Source organism: Pungitius pungitius, chromosome 11 (genome assembly GCF_949316345.1).
Source record: "Pungitius pungitius chromosome 11, fPunPun2.1, whole genome shotgun sequence".
NCBI lineage: Eukaryota > Metazoa > Chordata > Actinopteri > Perciformes > Gasterosteidae > Pungitius > Pungitius pungitius.
This window is the reverse complement of record NC_084910.1, coordinates 12,777,506-12,791,573: the sequence shown is the minus strand read 5'-3', so window position 1 is coordinate 12,791,573 and position 14,068 is coordinate 12,777,506. Positions and strand designations below refer to the sequence as shown.

Here is a 14,068-nt window from a genome sequence, read left to right as displayed (position 1 = left end):
GGCGGAAACCTGATCCCTGAACAGCAGCGGGGGGGAGGGGGGGGGGGGGGGGGGGGTCCCTTTCTGTTGCACTGCCAGCTCCCCCACCGCCACCCCAAAGTTAACTGGTCTCTGCTGGTACGACTGACCAACTACAGTCGGACTTCCATTGTCCCATCACCCCAACGGCATCGGAGCGAGTTGGGGCTGGTTCTCCCGGCCTGTAACAGCGGACATTGAACTCGTCGCATGTATTTACACTCTAACAGCCTTTTTCATAAGACATTCAGCGGATCAGGAGGGCACCAGAAAGAACAGGCTTTCTGCTTCAGCCTTAAGCCTAACGAAAGGTGGAAGGTTGAACACCATTCAAACTTTGTCTGCAAAATTACTCTTAAAACCCATATCATGTATTGCCTCAATGGTCGGATGATTCTAATGAAGGTAACGACCCCCCCCCCTCTCCCCTTAGCCAACTGCCTCAGATTCACCAGGACAGTATTTCACACCAACCAATTCCATCCACAACTTAGTTTTTATCATCAAATTCTAATTTAGGCATAACAGTGCATTAGATAAATAAGATAAATAATGTGCATGAATGCCTTCAGCATGTTGTTTTTGGTGTGTTACAGTAGTTATTAGGTGTTCTTTAATGCACTACAGCATTTAGAATGAACAGTACATCATGTTGAACACAGCAACACTTTTTCCCCCCTGTAGATGGAGACAAGAGAGCAGATGATCGCTTGAGGTGGAATTTTAATTTATTTGTTTTCGGTAGGAATTTGTATCTTTAATTAAAAGACAAAAACAGGGTTACCATCAACCTTGTGTCAAGGGAAGGTTGTTTTTTCAATCACATCAGTTTAGCACATGGGGAGTCAATATTTCCCTTTTTACACATATTTCTGACGTGTCACTGAACTTTAAAGTCTGTCACACAAACAAATAAAACACCTATTTAATGCTTAATGCTAAAAGGAAATTAGTTCATGATAATTTAATAATGTTCAATTAGTCCAGCATCTCAATTTTATCCAATTTAACATCCTAATATTTTGAGGATCTTTGGGATCTGCACTCTTTCACAGGTAGATACATTTGAAGACATCCCCTTGGTCTGTAAGAACATGTGCAGGGCATTTGTTTTACTTTATTCAATATATAATGTATGAAATGAATGAGGAAAATAATAGTTACTTTCATTCTGTCTTTGAGCAACAAAAATAAAGCAAGTGTAAACAATAAGAAAAAACGACAAAAATGATAGAAGGAAAATAAAAGCAATATAAATATAAAGTACATTTACTGTACAAGTTAAAGATAATTGTAGTTCTCTTAAGTATTTTCTTTCAATATCACTTTCTACTTCCACTACAAACATTTTACTCCACCAAGCATTACACAAATTGAATTATAATTACTTAGTGAAGATGTTAGCATAAACAAAAAATATAAAATATGACTGTTATTATTTATTACTGGTACTTACTTAATGGTATCAACAGTTTAATGTACAAATGAATCAACAAGTTCAAAGAAGCAATAGAACCCTAAATGGCACCAGTTGCTGTCGAATTATTTGTCCAAAAATGACAAACTTTTCATGATTCTGAAATACGATAATTGTGAATCTGCTCTTTAACTACGCCTATAAATTCTTAATGATTTGGGGGTTTCGACTTTCAGCATTATGAAGTAAAAAAGGCTAATTTTTCACTATTCTTCACCTTAACCCCATAAAACATACATTTCCCGGACACCTATTTGAGTAACATTGTCAGCACAGGACTTCTACTTGATTTATTTGAATCAGGTGGACGGATTTAAGTACAATCTTTGTCCTATTTATTGGTATATGTCCCCTGCTCTGCTTTGCGTGCGCGCCCCACCAGATCGGGTGCGCGCGCGGCGAAGGGGCGGGACAGCGCGCGCCCGGGATGAGAAACTCGTCCCGGATATTTTACAAAGTTACCTGACTACACCTGGCTCCGTGTCACCCACGGAGAGTCTGAGGAATATGACTCGTCCCTGAACGACTGAGGTACAAATATCTTCTCTTTTGGGGGCGGGGGGGGGCGTCTTTGTAAACATTCTCTCCCCAAAGGACCGTCACTTGGTGCAGTTGTAGCTTCGAGCGCCGCTGTGGTTGGAGGAACAGTTTGCCAGGGAAGTGTTCCTCCTTTTGGGTGTAGCTCGCTGTTGAAAACTTGTCAACAGGTTCCTTGTTGGCGCTGTGGTCCGAAGTCCAGCGAGGTTACAGGAGAGTTGATTATCGACAGACTGGGACAATGGGACAATTTGAATATGTCTCTAATGCACTGATAAGTGTATATAGTGTGGTGTGTTGTGTGGGGGTTAAATTCAGTGTTGTGTGTGTGGACATTTGATCAAGCAGTAGAGGCCATCAATGCGAGGTGTTTGTATGTCCCACAATGTACACGTTTTTGTGCAGATACATCTATGGCAGGAAATATGTCTGAAACCATAATAGTGTAAAAAAACAACTTTAATTTCCTAATCTGTAGCCGTCATGTTGACACAAACGTTTTTATATCAGACCAAGATGCAGTATGCAGAACACCCATTGAGATCATCCATCTCTACATCACCCCCATCCTTTTTAAATAAAGCTTTTACTTGTAAATGTATTGGAGGCCTGCCTGTGAAGTGGGCCATTATGGAAAACAAGTCTCCACACTGGGAACAGCTCAGGTTTTAATATATTCTGAGTTTGTCAGTGTGTTCAAACATTAACTCAAACACTGTGTGTCCTCTCAGAATCAGTGTGAGACAGGCTGCTCTTGATCCATTAATCATTCACCTGCACAACAAAGACCGAACACATGAAGGTAGTTACACTTGCATGTACACAAACACACACATATACACACGTATATATGTATCTTCAAAGCTGATTTTACTGGCTTTCAGCATGTATTGGTAATGCGTGTATGTGTGTGTTTGTAGTCCTGTGGTGTTCATTGCTCCCAGAGGCTGGTCTGAGATCGTTCTTCGCATAGTGTAGCTGGGAGTGCTAAACTCCCAAAATGTTTAACATTCTTATCATTCAGCTGCCTGTGTAAGGCGGTGAGTCGCAGCGGGGCGAGCAGCAGGGCGAGCAGCAGGGAGAGGGAAGAGACGTGTTCAGACCCAGGCCAAACTAATAAGGAATTACACAAACACATACACACTTACACAGTCACTCCTTCGCATTCATGCTGCATTACTCACTGCAGCGCGATGCTCCCCGCAGGACGTAAATTACTCATCACCCAATGTCATCCTGAGGGAGGCACACCGGAACACAACAGTCTGGAAACATCTAACACGTTTTTTGTCGTTGTGTACGCACCTGTCTTCTGCAGGTTCCCGTTGAGTAACGAACCGAGGGCACGGGTGTTTGTCTTGAGAGGGAGGCAGAGTTACCGTGGTAACAGACATGCCAAAACCGGACCTCCTCTGCCTAGTTCAGCTACTGGACAGCACTATTGAGACCTTCAGAGTCAGCGTGCGTAACACACACCCACCCACGCACGCACGGACACAGACACACACAGAACTATACACACCAACATGGTGCCTTCGTGATGTGGTTCCTGTAACAAAGAGTGGAGAAAATGCAGATAAGCTGCATGGTATTCCTCAGTGTAATAGGTAAACCACAACATGTTTTTTGACTGAATATATGCATTATTAATTATTTTTGTATGATATAAAACCAATTTTAATATTTAAAATAACCATACATACACATGGCACAGTGCTTCTTTTTTACATTTACAACTAAGCAACGGGTACATGTCAGTCAGTTTGGGCTGATATTAATGTTTGTTGGTTGTTTCCATCTTTTTAGAAGCAAGATGAAGGGGTCGTTCTGTTGGACCAAGTGTGCGACCACCTGGGGCTGCAGGAGAGGCAGCTCTTCAGTCTGCAGATCAGAGAATCCGGCACAGCCATCGCCTCAATCACAGCCAACACACACTCTCCTGTGAGCTCACTGTTTTTCTGCTGAGCATTTGGGCTGGGAATGTAACATGCTGCAGTCCCTGATTGCTGTTTAGACGATGATAACCACAGTATGGGCTTTTTTTTGCGCCAGCCATTATACTTAATGACTTTCTTTCTCTCAGAGATGGCTGGAGCCTGAGAAACCCTTGAAGAAGCAGTTAAAAGGTAAACCGTCTTTTACTCGCTCCTGGGAATTCAGTTTTTAGCTGAAGTTATTTCTCTACACAAGTACATTTATGTTTTAAAATCCATGTTACTATACATTTATAAACGATATAAAATCATATAAAAGATGACTATGGTGACCTTGCAAATAAAGATTCATACCGCTTCCCTGCAGGTCTTGCACCACCTTTCTATATGAACTTCAGAGTACGATTCTTCATGTCTGATCCCAACTCTCTGCAGCATGAACAGACGAGGTTCGTACATGTGCCTTGCGTTTTTGGGCTCTATCATATATCACCAGATATCGATCCAGAGAAGACTCATAAAGGTCTTTTTTGGTGGTATTATGGAGAAGAATAAAGGCGTGGGTTTGTAAAGTTCCTTTTTGTCTCCTACTCACAGGCACCTGTACTTCCTCCAGATCAGGAGTGACATTAGAGAAGGACGGTTAGTAACACAAAACTTCCACCGCTCTTCACCCTGTGCATAGTATGCCTTTAGCAAACACAATGTGTAATCGTGGAGTGTGATTGCAGGTTGCAGTGCCCGCTGAGTGCAGCTGTAGTGTTGGCCTCTTACGCCGTTCAGTGTAAGTTCAACCTCTTCGTAGACAAACAAATGATTAATGACTTAATTACAACTGAGTACACACTTAGTCCTGTTAAGGGTGCTCTCAATGAGCAGCAGCTCTCTTACATGACCCCAGATGTCACCGGTGAATGTGTGCATCTGGCCATGTGTCAATGCTCAGTGTCTCTTCCTATCGCCTACAGCGGAGATGGGGGATCACTGCCCATCTCGCCTCCCCGGTTACCTCGCCAAATGCTACTTCATTCCAGGGCAGGATGAAGACCTGCCGTCTAAAGTGGAGGATCTCCATCCACAGCACAAGTAATCCCGACCATTTCACTGCATCTAGTTGCCACCAACAGAAGAACAGCTTGCGTGCTTGTTGGTTTCTGGTGATGGATGTGGATTCTCTGTGTGTTACCAGGGGTCTGAAGCAGAGCGAGGCAGAGCTGTGTTTCCTCAACACAGCACGGACGCTGGAGCTGTATGGCGTGGAGCTGCATGGCGCCATGGTAGAGAGGTTCCCTCGCATAAACTTTTATGCATTTCCTCCTCATTTCACTTTCATTATTGACACTTTTCGTCATTCCCTCATCGTCTCTCAGGACACCAATGACGCCCCTCTGATGGTGGGTTTGGCCTCCAGCGGTGTTGCAATATTCTGCAATAGGATTTGCTCCAGTTTTTTCCCCTGGTGAGTGATGGCGACGTCAATTATATTTCTGTTTTTATTTCTTCTTTCTTCAATTAATTGCATTCATCCCATGTAGGGCAAACATCATCAAGATTTCATTCAAAAGGAAACGTTTTCTTATACATCTGAAACGTAAACATGTGAGTCCCCGCTACCATTTGTTTATTCTCAATAGCTCTGAACAAATTGTTGTTGTTTATTGCTCTACACGCCTGGCGGATGAATCCGTTGAAAGTTGGGAACTCAACACATATTTTGATTGCTTTTATATTGAGCTGTAGGTGTAGCTGAATTTGGGAAATAAGAGTTCAACAAAATTTCCCAGCCTTTTCATGGTATAGTATTGATTCAATAGTTAATATCCTTGAAATGGCAGGTGTTTCTCAGTGTTTAGAAGTGAAGTTTAGAAGTAATAAATCATTCATAAAACATGTGATTGGAAGCAGACAACACAAGCATCTTTGGTTATAGGTGTGACCGTGATTATTTAAGTTGCAAAGAACTCCATATTTTAAACACTATACTCTGTTTATTGCAGGGCGAGACCCAGGACTGTGAGGTGTCTCTGGTTCTGCCGTGTCCCAAAACCTGTAAGAACCTGTGGAGGTCCAGTGTCGATCATCACTCCTTCTTCTGCTCCAACCGGACTGCTAAGAGCCCCAAACATAACAACACCACAGTTCAGTCCTACAAAAAGTTGATAACACAACACCTGGGACTTGGCATCAGTAAATTGGAGAGGTGAGTGTTGCCTGAACGTATTTATTCGCACTTATATCCTTGTCATAAACACTGAAAAGTTAACTTCCCTGTCTTATTTGCAGTGGTCCAATATGCCAGCGTGTTGTGGGGGGGATGGTGTGGAACCCGGTCCTGCGGAGGTCACTTTCATCGGACCACCTCGAAACCAAGAGCCTGCCCTCCAGATCGCCCCCGAACACCCCCAACTGGTACGACCTGCCGGTCCGGATCAACCACGAGTTTTATGTTCTCAGCTGCAGTCAAACATAAATCAGTTTTGCTGTTTTTTCTCTCCGACAGGCGAAGTCCTCGAGTTCGCCACGGCATCCGTAAACCTCGCCCGTCTTCGGCTGAACTAACCAATGACTTGAAAGACATGTCTGAGGGGGAGGACGTCTTCTACACATACCGGGCGTCTCTGAGCAGCAGCAAGGACAGTGAGGGAGACACTTCACCGCACCAGTGAGTACCACTTAGAGCAATGTGTCGACATGGTAATTTTATCTTATTTATAAAAAAAAATAATTGCAGTTGGAATGGCAAGTTTGGTCAAAGAGTGTCAATGAAATAATTTTATCAAAATGATATGTCAGAATTGTATCACATCTAAAGTAGTTTCTTAATCGGCAAATCAGGATGGGAAATATGTCCTGAATTGATCTTTTAATCTTATAGCCAGGGAACGGACGACAGTATAGGAGAGGAGGATGGTGACCACATCTCACACTACTACGATAAGGTCTGATATGTCCCCATCAACTCAAAATGCACAGTCTCGTCCATAAACGTTGGGACATCATTTTGGCTTTGTACACAACCACAATAGATTTAAAATGAATCAAGATGTGCATCAAGTGCAGCCTTTCAGCTTCGATTTGAGGGTATTAACATCCAAATCAGGTGAATTATAACCCTCCCTTTTGAAAGGACCAAAATTAATTGGACAAAATAACGTCATTAGATCATTGCTGTCTCATCGGTCAATCGGATGTTGTTCCAGGACCTTTCTAATTTGGTGTTCCTGTCCTCACCAATCCTATACATCTCCTAGTTACTTGGTGAAGGGGATTTTCTTCAACTGGTGAAGAATTCTTCAGTCGTCAACGACAGACCCTTTTTAAGAATGCAACAAACTGTTGATCTGGCCATAACTAATGTGTTTGCTATCTGGTGGGTTTGTTTTGAATTCTTCAGCCTAATGATGGCTTGCTTCACTGATGGCGACAGATCCTTGGACTTCATATTCATATTGTTTTATTTCAAATCCACTGGATGGTGTACAGGGCAGGAAATGATGAAAATAACTTCAAATATGTATGGACCTGACTGTAAAAACGGAATTTCCATCAATGTGTGTGTGTGTGTGTTTACAGGGGGCTCTGGGCGACGGGGACTTGATGCTCATATGTATTGCCCCCGATCATGACGGCAAGTTTGGCTTCAATGTTAAAGTGGGTCTCTCTCTTACACTCTGTGTGTCTCTTACCTTCAAGTGTGGCAGGCATTTTTATAGTGCTATACTATTTATTTTCACACATTTGTGTTTGTGTTGTCACTCCTCTGCTGTTAATTTCCCAACTCCTCCTAGGGTGGAGTGGACCAGAAGATGCCTTTAGCCATCTCACACGTTAAACTCGACTCTCCGGTAAGAAGCCTGGTGTCAAAATAACTTAATGATGAAATGTAAACACAATATGAACTGATAAATAGACAAGCTGTAACAATTACTCAATATATTGATTGCTTCAATGGTCGTTCATCAGAAATATGATTTATAACTACCTTCACCAAGGAGCAAATCATTTTGGTTTTGGTTTTATATATATATATGTATATATATATGTATACATAGACATTTTTAAGTTGAAACATCAACCTGACAGTGCTCTCTGGTGGTCAGGTAGTGTAATGGTGACACTGTTTATAAAGGACATAGTTTGTTGTTTCTAATTGTTCTAATTGGCTGACATACACACTGATACTGATTTATATTCAACTCCTATCAGTCGGTGTACCCTTCCGACTCTTAAGTCCTACACTGAAAGGCCGATTGAGGTTTGGTGTGGAGAAGTCAGCTTTGTGCTGTTTGCAGGCAGGGCGATGTGAGCCCAAACTCCTGGAGGGAGACCTGGTGGTACTCATCAACGGCCGAGACATCTCTGAACACACACACGATCAGGTTGTCATGTTCATACGCGCCAGCAGAGAGTCGCACTCCAGAGAGCTGGCCTTGCTCATCAGACGTAAAGGTGTGTGTCTGTGTGTGTACGTGTGTGTCACAGAGAGACAAAACTGCTGAAGCAGCATACGATACAAAAGCGCACACCGTCTTATCTCTATGAATATTTATCACAGCCTTGAGCCGTCCTTGCATTCCAGGTCCCGGCCGGGTGGCACCCCTGCTGCAGTTACCTCCCACCCTCACGCTCACCGGCCAATCACAGGGAGACAAGCTGTCAACAGGCCAGTCGGAGCGGGTCACGACAGTGGAGGAATCGATGAGACAGCTGGAGAGAGGAATACAGTCCGGCACACTCTGTTTTCATTTTGAGGTATTTAAAATGCAAGTGGGAGCGAAACATTGTACAGGTATTTAAAAAAGCCAAACCAAATAAATCCTATTTTTAAAGCTGGCCGACAAACAGTAATTTTGGATCATAATGAGTATGTTTTCGGGGTCCTAATCTTTACTCAGACAACCAACAATTTAACACAAAGATGCCCTCACCCGCCTGGAATTTGCAGTTCTTGTTTGTGCATGTTTCCGTGTGTTTACGTGCAGAGTGTGTGTTTCTATGCTTGTAATTCCTAGAATTTATACAGGAGGAAGCCTGGTCTATCTCTAAACTGTGCCCGGCTGCGTGAGAACACAGAAAAGAATCGATATAAGGACGTTTTACCTTGTAAGTACTGCATATCCCTTTTAATCTGTGTGTCTGTTCCCTGCTCTTTGCCCTCCCCTCCCACCTGCAGCTCTGTGCTCCCCTTTCTAACCTTTGAGTTGATAGCCCACCGCTGTATCACATCATCAGCTTTAATTGGTTTGGAGTCTGTGGTGCTTCTGAGGCTCAATGATGACCCTCACACACTGCTGCCCCTGCTCTCCTTTCAGACGATGCCACCAGAGTGGTGCTGCAGGGCCCAGAGGACTACATCAACGCCAGCCACATCAAGGTGTGCATCGCTAATATGACGTGTGTCTTTCCTTCACAACATTTAATGTAATCATCTGTGTGAGGCGTGTGTGTTTGTGTTTTACTTGTCTGTCTCGCAGATGGTGCCCCCAGTGTCTGGTGTGTGTTTACGTTATGTTGCGGCTCAGGGTCCATTGCCACAGACCTTCACTCACTTTTGGCAGACTGTTTGGGAGCAACAGATACACACCATCATCATGCTAACAACTCTGACAGAGAGGGGACGGGTATACATGCGTTCATACTTTTACCCCGTAAACAGCCTCATTGACACGAGGAGTGAGAAATTACACAGCTCAATATCAGCGTTGCATTGACAGTGATAACTACAAGCCCTACTTGCACATTATTACATGATGATTCATTTTTTATTTGATATGTGATTACTGTAATTACAAGATTCATCTGGGATGTTTGCTCACAAAAATTATGAATTTTCACCATTGTGAGTGATTACAGGGTTTTAAAGTGTAGAGAGCAGCTAAATGAAAATGTGAGCATGGCACAAAGAGAAATAATTTGAGGGTGAGGACACAGAGGCGGCGACGTACCAAGGTCTTCTTGAATGAAGATGTCTCCAGCTCGGCTGTTGCTTGGTAACCAGATGCTTTCATTAATTGATCATTTTTCTCATAATCGTCAAGTGCCAGGAGTTTCAGTCTACTTGACAATCACATGCACACAAATTGCGAATCAGTTCACATCCTGCTCCTGATGAATTGCTTTGGTTCCTCAGACCGCCTGGTTGAACATAATTTTCTATGTTGAATATGGAATTTTATATAGCACAGTGCTGCTGACGCAGCATCAGTCATACACTGTTTTCTGACTGATGACTCATGCCACATGTAATGTAATTTGTCTGTGATGTCATACACTTGTAGACTAAGTGCCACCAGTACTGGCCACATCCACCGGAAGTGAAGGATTATGGGCACATGCGGGTGAAGTGTCACTCTGAGGAGTGTAACTTGGCGTATGTGACTCGGCAGTTCACTCTGACACACACACAGGTACAGTAACTAACAATTAGCCGGTCAATACAGAATTAATTGCATCCATTTGGATTATTACATAAATGTAGGTTTTAATTTTAAAGTACAAATGTGAAAATGTGCTGCTTTTCCTTCTCCGAATCAGTCAATTCAAAACTCTGGGGATTTGGAAATTATGGTCAGGCAAGACCAGCTCAAGCTCGTATGAGTGTGTGGTATTACGAGGGGTCTACTTGCAGAAATGCGATATAATATTAATGAATATGTTTCAAAAGACTTCACACAGAACCTGTAACGGTCTTCTGATCTCATAACCCAAACAATTAAGCGAGGAGACCGTCTGCATGAATATAATTGAGAAAATAAATAATCAGTTGTGACCCTAGTTTCCTTGAAGGTCACACCTGCTTCCATATCCACGTGACACATAAGCATGGTCACGGTCACACAACACAGAGCTTTTCTATTTGTATGTTTGCAGTGACATGTGCCGTGTTTGTGCCATATGTCCCATAACAAAGTTCACCGCAGGCAGCAAACTATCCACAGCCAAACATAGAGTCCTCCGTATGGATGGCATGGTCTGTATGTGCGTGGGCGTGTTAGTGTATATTAAATAAGTGTATGTGGAGGTCTTTCTGAAAGGTTTCATCCATAACAGTTTAAAACCCTTAATATGGCAGATAATCTGATTTTATATGAGGTGATTTTCACATTGATTTCTCGAGCAAACAGGCAAATAAACAGATTCAACTCAAGGAGGCATGAAGTATGAAATCACACACAGATACTGCTGTGTGAGCCCATCTGCTCTTCTGGCGGATTGAGTTAATCCCTGCATGGAGTCACAGGCCACATGACTGTTATACCACCGGTTTTCATCTTTCGGTGTCCCTCTTCACTTTCTAATCCGAGGGTAACCTACTGATCACGTGCTGCCGTGTTCTCCTCACCTGCTCGCTGTTTCCACTACTACACCCTTCTGTTTTCTCACATGCTAAATATTTTCAAAATGTTTGTTAGTCACATGTGGTATATTCACCAAAGGTTAAATGATTTTAATGTTGTGTGTGTGTGTGTGTGTGTGTGTGTGTGTGTGTGTGTTAGCGGGGGGAGGAACGGGCCGTCACACACCTGCAGTATGTTGCGTGGCCCGACCACGGCGTACCCGACGACCCTTCAGACTTCCTGCTGTTCATCACCTCTGTCAGGGAGAGGAGGAGAGGTGAAGAGCCACTAATGGTACACTGCAGGTAACGCACAAACTTTCTTCTTATTTCTCTCGCGCAAACACACACACACACACACACACACATATTTATGTGCTTCACCTGCCACTACTATACAATTAATTGTGGGTTGTTGTGAATTTCAGTGCTGGAATTGGACGGACGGGTGTTCTGATCACCATGGAAACGGCTCTAACTTTGTTGGATGGAGGTCGGCCGGTGTTCCCGCTGGACATTGTTCAAACATTAAGAGATCAGCGAGCCATGATGATTCAGACCACGGTACGGAGAAACAGGACGTGGTTTTATGTCCCAGTGTTCTCTACTTTTTAAAATTCTTTATCGTAGTCAGTTGTTGCTTGAGAGAAGTTTAAGCTGCCCTCAAATACCTCAGCCATTTAATTATCAGAAGACTCTGCTGATTTGTCCTCTACTTCTTTTAAGTGGTCAAGGTTTTAGACAACTGCAGGGTCTTGTCAGCTTCAACCTTCATTAAACCATAGAATCGTGGCGGCCACATTTTTATACTGATGGCAGAGGAGCCAGCAAGCAGAGGCTAGACGCCTCGCTCTGTGGCACCTGAGCAGTGTTTGTCGAGGGAGAATAAAGTGTCACTCGTTGCTTTGATGGGAGACAGTGCTGGGAATATGGCAGTACTACCGCCACCACTATAACCCTTATTTTGAAAGGCGAGCCGGTCCCCGAGGATTCTTCTCTCTGATGTATTTATGCTGATGGAACGTTTCCTCAGGTTCCCCTTGTTTGTGTCCCTGACAGTGATGGAAAACATGCAGCGTCAAAGGACAACCCTCCGAGTCAAGAAGCCATATGTTTAAAGATTACATTGTTCTGCAATGTGTCAAGTCTCTTCCCACATTCCCATGTCTGTCTTCCTTACACACTGCTACGAGCCTGATGGGCTTCATGCTGAAAATGCCTCACAAATCAACAGTTAAAGAATCAAAAATTAAAATGTTCAATTCTTGGGTTAGAGTATCAGCAAAATTAAATATAAATAATTAAATCGACCTCTGGTTTTAGTGGTAATTAGCAAATGCTAACATTTTAAAGTACGGTGTTGATAATTGCAAATGGTATACCTGCTAAATACCAGCAGCTTGTGCTGCAGTGGGCTCTTAGCGCCCATTAAGAAAAGACTAAAACAGCTGGGGGCTGCAGTTTGATACTCAATGCTACTCAAACTGTAATAAAAGCATATTTCAGGGGACTAGTTTCACCTGCGTATTAATCCGTAAAACAAACAGAAAAAAATACAGTCAAGGACTAGGATTTATATTGTCCAGTGCATCTGGAATTTACAAAGAAGGATCAGAAGAGTAGAAGTAATGGAAAACGTCAAGTGGTTAACAGCCTGAAGTGCGCCTTTGTTGTTTAAATGACAGAATATTACCTGTATGAGTTCTACGAGGAGGTAGTACATTCCAAGCATTAATTACACAAAACAATAACTGTTCTTGGGGTTGAAGGTATCATGTGACCTCACCTAGCGTTCCTGGTGAAATCGTTATGCCTATTACATGTATTTTGTAACCGATTGAACAAATACTTATTCACATTACTTGTTGGTAGGTTCAGTTCATTGTTCTTTTCATGAAAGGTAGTTAAATATAATCAGCAATACTCTTTTAAAAAAAAAATTTTTTACTGTTGCATAACAGCTACTAACGCGCTGTTTGTTGTGTGTTTCAGTGTCAGTTCCAGTTTGTGTGTAAGGCCATTCTGCGAGTCTACAAAGGGGAACAAGAGGGATCTTCAGCACCGTAGCCCAAATCAGCAACAGGAGCAGAACAGACGCACTGAGCCTCATCTCATTGCAGGCGACTGCCACAAAGGGACTAGAACAGATTAACCTCTGCCACTGCGGGACTGGTACACAGACTGGATAATGAGAGTATAACCAGCTTCAGAGCACAGCTGTCTGCGATTTAGGTGTAGCCTAAATTCAATGCAAGAGCATGAATCCTACACCCAGTCGGCCTTAGTGCTTCCTGATGCATTACGCTAGTAGAGGCTGCGGTCTCCATAGAGACTGATGTAAAACTGATTTGAGGTGTGAAGTTCTGTCAAAGAGGCCATGGAAGGAGTGTTGCTTCTACTTATTTAACCACACAGGCCTTAGGCTGACGACTCCCAGTCCATGGGCCGAACGGGGCGGCAGAGGCAGATGAAAAAAACGAAAATTATAAAGATTGTGTATTTCCAGAGACAATGAGCTACTCCGATACTGTAAGGTCACAATGGTGCAGCGCCGCAGGCTGTTGGTTCGCACAGTGCCAAACACAACTGTTCAACACTTAAATTATTAAGACACTAAATAAACACTGATTTATACTCATTTGTTTGCTTTGTCATTTCCTGTTATAGTGACTGTTATGAATAACATAATTTAATAAGGATGTTTTATGTTGACTCTTCACAGTCCAAAATGGGCATTTTTAAAATGTATTTCTGTCCAGAACGAAT

General features: G+C 42.9%; 1 protein-coding gene across 4 annotated transcripts; it reads left to right on the top strand.

Moving 5' to 3' along the window:
- Nucleotides 1-1,891: 1,891 nt before the first annotated feature.
- On the top strand, nucleotides 1,892-13,940 carry ptpn3 (protein tyrosine phosphatase non-receptor type 3). 4 transcript variants are annotated; one of them, XM_037453171.2, is made up of 27 exons: nucleotides 1,892-2,026; nucleotides 2,764-2,834; nucleotides 3,351-3,493; nucleotides 3,839-3,973; nucleotides 4,116-4,158; nucleotides 4,334-4,415; nucleotides 4,564-4,608; nucleotides 4,698-4,750; nucleotides 4,935-5,052; nucleotides 5,156-5,243; nucleotides 5,337-5,425; nucleotides 5,502-5,565; nucleotides 5,964-6,166; nucleotides 6,250-6,375; nucleotides 6,467-6,628; nucleotides 6,842-6,905; nucleotides 7,540-7,617; nucleotides 7,755-7,811; nucleotides 8,259-8,415; nucleotides 8,546-8,718; nucleotides 8,979-9,069; nucleotides 9,279-9,340; nucleotides 9,441-9,587; nucleotides 10,245-10,373; nucleotides 11,463-11,608; nucleotides 11,731-11,866; nucleotides 13,295-13,940. In XM_037453171.2, the coding sequence occupies exons 3-27, from the start codon at nucleotides 3,425-3,427 to the stop codon at nucleotides 13,367-13,369; spliced, it is 2,592 nt and encodes an 863-aa protein (XP_037309068.2). In that variant the 5' UTR covers nucleotides 1,892-2,026; nucleotides 2,764-2,834; nucleotides 3,351-3,424; the 3' UTR covers nucleotides 13,370-13,940. The 4 variants fall into 4 exon arrangements, 3 of the variants coding, with proteins under 3 accessions (XP_037309068.2, XP_037309067.2, XP_037309069.2); XM_037453170.2 differs by lacking the exon at nucleotides 2,764-2,834; XM_037453172.2 differs by lacking the exons at nucleotides 2,764-2,834; nucleotides 9,441-9,587.
- The last annotated feature ends 128 nt before the right edge of the window (nucleotides 13,941-14,068 follow it).

Bases quoted from the DNA above. Each gene is read 5' to 3' on its own strand.
- ptpn3 (XM_037453170.2), top strand. From the start codon at position 3,425: ATGCCAAAACCGGACCTCCTCTGCCTAGTTCAGCTACTGGACAGCACT. The intron at 4,416-4,563 runs GTTCGTACATGT...TCCTACTCACAG, and splicing joins CTGCAGCATGAACAGACGAG to GCACCTGTACTTCCTCCAGA. The intron at 6,906-7,539 runs GTCTGATATGTC...GTGTGTTTACAG, and splicing joins TCTCACACTACTACGATAAG to GGGGCTCTGGGCGACGGGGA.